This window comes from Lutra lutra, chromosome 10, assembly GCF_902655055.1.
Source record: "Lutra lutra chromosome 10, mLutLut1.2, whole genome shotgun sequence".
NCBI lineage: Eukaryota > Metazoa > Chordata > Mammalia > Carnivora > Mustelidae > Lutra > Lutra lutra.
Genome location: NC_062287.1, coordinates 19,354,925 through 19,362,292, shown reverse-complemented (window position 1 = coordinate 19,362,292; position 7,368 = coordinate 19,354,925). Strand labels below are relative to the sequence as shown.

Below are 7,368 nucleotides of genomic sequence, written 5' to 3'. Positions count from 1 at the left end.
GAGCTGGCTTATCCACATCTGCAGTACGGCAGAGTAAATTAGGAGAGTGAAGGCATCACAATTCTGAAATATTTGTAGGATTGATATGGTCCACAAGAGTAAGATTTACAATCCATACTTATATTGGTGTTATTAGGGGATGCATTTCTCCAAGTAATTATTACAGTCCTTTATGTACCTCAAAGGATTGTAGGTCCTCCATATTGAAAGAGTCATTTCTGAAACAACAGCAAGAAAAAAATAGGTCAAAAGAGTGAAATGAACCTGTATATCTTTCTCTCGTGTAGGGGGCAAGACCAAGCTGGCACAGTCCGACGGCTCATGACATTTCAGCTAAGAAGGATGGCTGTTCATTACATTTGTTGATATCAGTTTTGTTACAAAGGGGTAACTAACTGCTTCGTGTGTGAGAAGATGGCCGTTGAGACAGAGGATCCCAACCAGACTGTGGTGAGCCACTTCTTTCTGGAGGGTCTGATGTACACAGCTGAACATCCTAGCCTCTTCTTCCTCTTATTCCTCCTCATCTACAGCATCACCTTGACCGGGAATCTCCTCATTCTCATAACTGTGGGCTCTGACCCTCACCTCCGCTCCCCTATGTACCACTTCCTGGGGCACCTCTCCTTCCTGGATGCCTGTTTGTCCACAGTGACGGTGCCCAAGGTCATGGCAGGCCTCCTGACTGCGGATGGGAAGGTGATTTCCTTTGAGGGCTGCGCTGTACAACTTTACTGCTTCCACTTCCTGGCCAGCACTGAGTGCTTCCTATACACAGTCATGGCCTATGACCGCTACCTAGCTATCTGTCAGCCGCTACACTACCCAGTGGCCATGAACAGATGCATGTGTGCGGGGCTGGCTGGACTCACCTGGACCATAGGTGCTGTGCACTCTGCCATCCACACCTCCCTCACCTTCCGCCTGCTCTACTGTGGTCCACACCACATTGCCTACTTCTTCTGCGACATCCCCCCGGTGCTGAAGCTGGCCTGCGAAGACACCACCATTAATGAGCTCATCATGCTGGCCAACATTGGCATCGTGGCTGCAGGCTGCCTGATTCTCATCGTCATATCCTACGTCTTCATCGTCGCGGCGGTGCTGCGCATCCGCACTGCCCAGGGCCGGCGACGCGCCTTCTCCACCTGCTCATCCCACCTCACAGTGGTGCTCCTGTACTACGTGCCACCTGTCTGCATCTACCTGCAGCCTCGCTCAGGGGGGGCAGGAGCTGGGGCCCCCGCTGTCTTCTACACAATCATCACTCCCATGTTCAACCCTTTCATCTACACTCTGCGGAACAAGGAGGTCAAGAGGGCTCTCCAGAGGCTTCTGGGCCGAGGCTCGCGAGAATCTCCAGCAGGCAGCCCACCTCCCTGACCTGTGCTGGGATTCTTCATTTGCCTGCCAAGAAAACAGTTATTCCCAGAGCAAAACGGGGAGGGGAAATCATTCAGGTGGGAATCGGTGCAACTGAGTTTCAGCCCAGCCACGAACTTTTCCCCCTCCCTTTGGCCAAGTGACATTTCTCAGTGTCTCAGTCACAAACTCTCCATCTATAAAATGGAAGGACCCCATAGGTGATGTCTATGAGTAACTTCCAGATCTAAGTTCCATGGCTCAGAGGTATGTGAAATGCTGTTCATATCCTCACTTGTTTTAATAAATGATTCTTTTCTTATTTCATATGCAATAATTTGATTAAATAAATAACACATATTAAAGAATACTGATAACAAAAATGTAATGAACAAATAATGAATAAAACTTGACCTATGCATCACCTAGCTTAAGAGAACAAACCACGCTTTCGAGGGGATAAAATACAACTACACAGAGAAAAGTGACTTGCTCAAGGCCACTTAGAAAGTGTCATTATCTTCACTTTCCCATTCAAGAGCATATATAACAAAGTAGTAGAAGTAAGATGGATTTTAAGGTCAGAGCTACCAGTATTCTAATCCTGATCCCACCAGTCAGTTAGGCGTAGAATATTGTGCAAATTTTATAATACTTGGTGTCTCAATGTCCTCTATTAATTGTAAAGTTAAAAATAACTACTTTGGGGCATCTGGCTGGCTCAAACATTAAGTGTCTGTCTTCGGCTCAGGTCATTATCCCAGGGTCCTCCATCGAGCCTGGCATTGGGCTCCCTGCTCAGTGGGGAGCCTACTTCACCCTCCCCCACTCCCTCTGCTTGTGTTCCCTCTCTGTCAAATAAATAAATAAAAATCACTAAAAAAAAAAAAAAAACTACTTTGTAGGATTTTATGAGGTTAAGTGCCCAGTGCAAAATAAATATTCCCTTTTCTTACCAAGCCTGCTAAGGATGTCAAAGAGAGCTTATTATATAAGCTAAGGTTCAATGTATCTCTGAAGAATCAGAGGGGTTTTGATATCTTCATTGAACATGGAGGAAGCAACACAAAAAATATGTATATTTCTAGACTCCAAGGTAACAAATAATAACTCTAGGTTTTAGTGAGAGCAGTTTGCCATAGAAGTGGGTAGAGCTGGGCTGTGTTCAAAAAAAGTCTGTGAATGACCCAAAAGTACTCTATAGACAGAAAAAGGGCCTTGAATGTCAGATTTAAGAGTTTGGATTATGCACCAGACATTCTGCCTCTTTATTTCTCCGATTCTTCTATAGGAAGAAGAAGCAGCCACATTCATAAATGCTAAAACAAAAGGGACAAATGGTAGAATGACCAGTTAATAGACCACCATAACAACCTAGACATGAGAAAAACAGCGTCTAACTTGGGTAATATCATTGGAGATGGAGAGGCATTTTACAGAATTATGTTTAGAGGTGTTTTAAAGGGAACAAACTGAAAAAGCGTTAGAATTAGAATAGTAACCATAATCATTTTGAGCACACAAATGTATAAGGCGCTGTGCCTGTTACTTTATATTATTCCTCCTTAAAACTATATTTCAAGACAATGGTATTAATCACCTTATACAGACAAGAAAACTGAGACTAGAGGAGGTGACATAAATTTTCCAAGGTCACGCAACCAGTAATAGTTGAAGCCAGGATTTCAATTCATGTCTGTACGGCTTCAGAAACCCCGCATTTCGATTATACCCGAATACCTTAGAGAGAATTGAATCTAGCCTTCACTGTTTACAAATTCCCAATTACATTAGAGGTCTCAACGTCATGTTAGACCTTGAACCAAGGGTAGTCCTCTTTGAGATAAGGATTCCCTGAACTTTAAATAGTGCCTCATCCTCCACAGAGGCAGGATCTGAACCTGGCATTTCTGGAACAGAAAAAATACATCAAAAAAAAAGAAAGAAGTCAGGGCACCTGGGTGGCTCAGTGGGTTAAGCCTCTGCCTTTGGCTCAGGTCATGATCTCAGGGTCCTGGGATCAAGCCCTGCATCAGGCTCTCTGCTCAACGGGGAGCCTGCTTCCCCCTCTCTGCCTGCCTCTCTGCCAACTTGTGATCTCTGCCTGTCAAATAAATAAATAAAATCTTTAAAAAAAAAAAGAAAGAAAGAAAGAAGTGCATCGAAGATGCCACACTCCGCCAAAATTCAGAGCTAATCTCCTTTGTTCTAGTATCTCAGAGTTACCGATATATCTGTAGGAAGGCCAGAAGGAACCCAGAGAAGTTCATTATTCCCATAGAGTAGGTTTTAAACATAGAGAGAGCCAAACATAGAATGGGAGGCAGAGCTAAAACAAAGTATGGGCCTGTCCTTAAGCATTCCTCTATATCATCAAATGGCTGCTTTGTTAAAATAATAGGATACATCATGAAAGAAGAATGTGCGTATACCATTCCAGTCCCTTCTTCTCAACTTTGGCCCTACCCTTTCTATACCTGTCTACCCAGTAAGAATCCTTCACTCTCTCAGACTCTGCTCTTCTGTCTTCATATCTGACCCGGTCAGCCTGGATTCTTCATCACACTGATTTATTATAGCTTTCACAATGATACTAAAGCTATCCTGTCTTACATAGTTATTGAATGTGTCATGTGCATAACTGGATAATAAGAACTTTAAAAGCACAGATTCCATAGACCTCGCATATGTCCCAACCAAATGTTAACTCTATAAAATATTTGTTCAACTCAATACTCAAAATCTGAAAATTAAACAAGACACTATCCATTCTTCACAAGAAGGGTATCAAGTCAGAAAATTGGTTTTTCATCCAGACAAATTGTTCCTCCCAATTATCTTCTCCTTTTAGATATTTTGATCTTCAGTTTTGATTTTTAAATTTAGGGGACTGGATGTATTTCTAATAATACAGGCTCACTTGAAATTTAAAGGAAACAGATGACAGAATTACTGAGTATTAGTTAAGATGAAAACAATACTTCACAAAAGGAGGACAACTGCATAGGGCTATCATTTTCTCAGTCTCCTGGCAATGCCAATAGGGCATAGACTGATAGTCTCTTTTTGATGAATATGGCAAAGGGACAGGAAACAAATGCATTATTTAGGAGGGATAACATGCAGAGAAGGACATGCTACAAGAGTGACAAAGCATCCTTACTCTTGGTCGTCTATGGTCTGGTGCTTCTGAGGGAGAAATTCACCAGGACTCCTGAAGGTGGAATGTGCAAAGAAATTGTGAACCATGTGATCAGATGAACTAACTAACCTCATCAAATGAAGGACTTTGTGGCAACAGTGGCATTCAAATAATGAAGCTGCAAGTGATACATGATTTCAGTCCTGTTGTTGTTTTAATAATGTGACAATCTGTAAAGCATATAGTTGTGTACCCCTTACCAGCAATGCTAGAATTTAATAAAATAATATTTATTTGAAAATGTTTTATTACTTAGTTTTTGTTGCCAAGTTTATATCCACTTCCCATTTTAGCGATTGCTAACTAACAGTTGTGCTATGTAAATTAGGGTAAATATCTGAAAACATTCAAACTGGGGGGGCACAGACTTAGAGACACTATGACAAGGTAGTGTTTCCCCAGAATGTTGTAGAAATGTGTAAGCTTAGGAGTCAGATGTTTTACCATCCTTTAATTAAGGGAGGTTCACGATGAAATAAGGAGGCCCCAAAGTTTGAGTAAGAGTCCTTGAACTTAGATCATTCTCTCTCTCTCTCTCTCTGTGTGTCTCTCTCTTTCTCACCTGAACCCTTCAATAAAGGCTTATAAATTCTAAGATATTGAGGCAGATTGTATTTTCCTAAGAGGACCACAACAGTATCATCCATCCCAAACCGTCTTCTTGAAAAGAAATAAAGACACTTTCCATCAAGAGCTAAGTGGTCTGTTCCCCAACCCTCCCCCCCCCCACCCTGCCTTCTGAATTTGAAAGATGTTAGGTGACTTCTCAGACTGGACCACCATAGGCAATGCAGCCTCGCCCTGGCTCTTGAAGGCACTTACTTTTGGAACTATTCACCGTGCTCTGAGACAGGGCAAATAGCCATGGGCCATGGAAAGAGATGCATGTAGAGAGGTTCACATGAAGAGGTTCTGAGGCCCTGGGCCCAGTGCAGTTAAGTTCTCAGACACAACAGTGAGTACAGGCTTCCCAGTCATAGGACTGAGCCATCTAACCTCAGACTACCCCAGGGACTACCAAGTGAAGGGGAGATGAGTCTTTATCACCATACCTGGCACAAATTCCAGACTTGTGACTAAATCAATAATTGTTGTTGTTTTAAGATACTAAATGTTGGGATGTTTTGTTACATAGCAAAAAATTAACAGAGCACAATCTATGCCTGGTCACTGCTACTAACATATACACACAGACATGAGTATAGTATCATCCCCAGGTAACACTCAGGAACCATTGGTTGTGCTTCCAAATAATTTACCCATTGTTCTTTATATTCTGTTCCTTCACATCTTATAGTAATAGAACAAATAATAGAACAAACCGATTCCAAAGTTAGCAGAAGGAAGGATATAAAGATTAGAGTAAAAATAAATGAAATACAAAACAAGGAAACAATAGGAAAAAATCTACAAAACTAAGGGTTGGTTTTTTGAAAAGATAAAATTGACAAGCCCCTAGCTAGCCTAAGGAGAAAAAGAGAGGAAAACTCAAAGAAATAAAATAAGAAACTTTACAACTGATGGCCAGAAATAAAAAAGATCATGAGACACTATTATGAGCAAATATAGACCAGCAAATTTTGCAATGCAGAATAAATGGATAAATTCCAGGAAACATAAAACTTACCAAGACTAAATTATGAAGAAATAGAAAGTCTGAATAGATCTATTTACAAATCTGCAGGTTAGAGAAGTACTCAAAAACCTCCCAACAAAGAAAAGCCCAGGACCATAATGCTTGACAGATGAATTCTACCAAACATTTAAAGAAGAATTAATACCAGTCTTTCTTAAGCTCTTGGGTGAGTGAGTCAATGGCTAATGGTGGGAATCAGGTATCTTACTGTGAGAACTGGCAGCTTACAAATAAGCAAGGAGAAAAAGCAAGTGGTACTAGATTAGAACCAGAGTCATCAGTATGCACACATGTTTAACTGAATATAGCCACAGATGACTGCATACAGACATATTTATTGATATGTGTAGATACATGTATTTCCTTGTTCTATCAGCTTAGAGGGCCTAGAAGCAATGATACTCTCATAGAGCAAGCACATTTCATGCCCAGATATTGGTTTCTAATAACGATCTGCAATGAAAGAAGCCAGGAAAGGAACTTGGGCAGGAAAGACAAGCCTGGAGCATCTTCTGGTGCCAGAAAGCAAAGAAGTGCTAAACTACACACACACACACACTGTTATGTCAAAGAGACACAGAGCTGGGACACCTGGGTGGCTCAGTGGCTTGAGTTTTTGACTCTTGATTTTGTCCCAGGTCATGATCTGGTTGTGGGATCGGTCTCCACATCAAGCTCCATGTTCAGCAGGGAGTCTGCTTGGGATTCTCTCTCTCTCCCTCTGCCCTTCCCCACTCAAATAAATAAATCTTAAAAAAAAAAAAAAGAAATAAAATGAGACACAAGAACCAATTGAAAGGGTTCTCAATAGCCAAAACTTGAATAATTTGAGTAACAGAATAAATAAAGCAATAATGGAATATAATATATAAAATAAATGTCCATCACTCCTTCATGATATAAATAAATGATTAAATAAGTAGATAGATAATAAAATGAAAAAAATCCATGTTGTGGAAGCCTGAAGAAACAGAAAAAAAGAAATAATAGAGATAAGAGCAAAAATATGTGAACTACAGAGAACATTTGCAATCCACATCCCAACAAAGGCTTCCTGGTATGTATCTAGAATGTATTTTTTTTTAAAGATTTTTATTTTATTTATTTGACAGAGAGAGATCAAAAGCAGACAGAGAGGCAGGCAGAGAGAGAGAGAGGGAAGCAGGCA

At 41.0% G+C, this 7,368-nt stretch overlaps 1 protein-coding gene across 1 annotated transcript; it reads left to right on the top strand.

Annotated features, from left to right (window-relative positions):
* Nucleotides 1–393: 393 nt before the first annotated feature.
* LOC125079650 (olfactory receptor 10S1) lies at nucleotides 394–1,536 on the top strand. The gene has a single exon (XM_047693455.1). The coding sequence runs from the start codon at nucleotides 415–417 to the stop codon at nucleotides 1,381–1,383; it is 969 nt and encodes a 322-aa protein (XP_047549411.1). The 5' UTR covers nucleotides 394–414; the 3' UTR covers nucleotides 1,384–1,536.
* The last annotated feature ends 5,832 nt before the right edge of the window (nucleotides 1,537–7,368 follow it).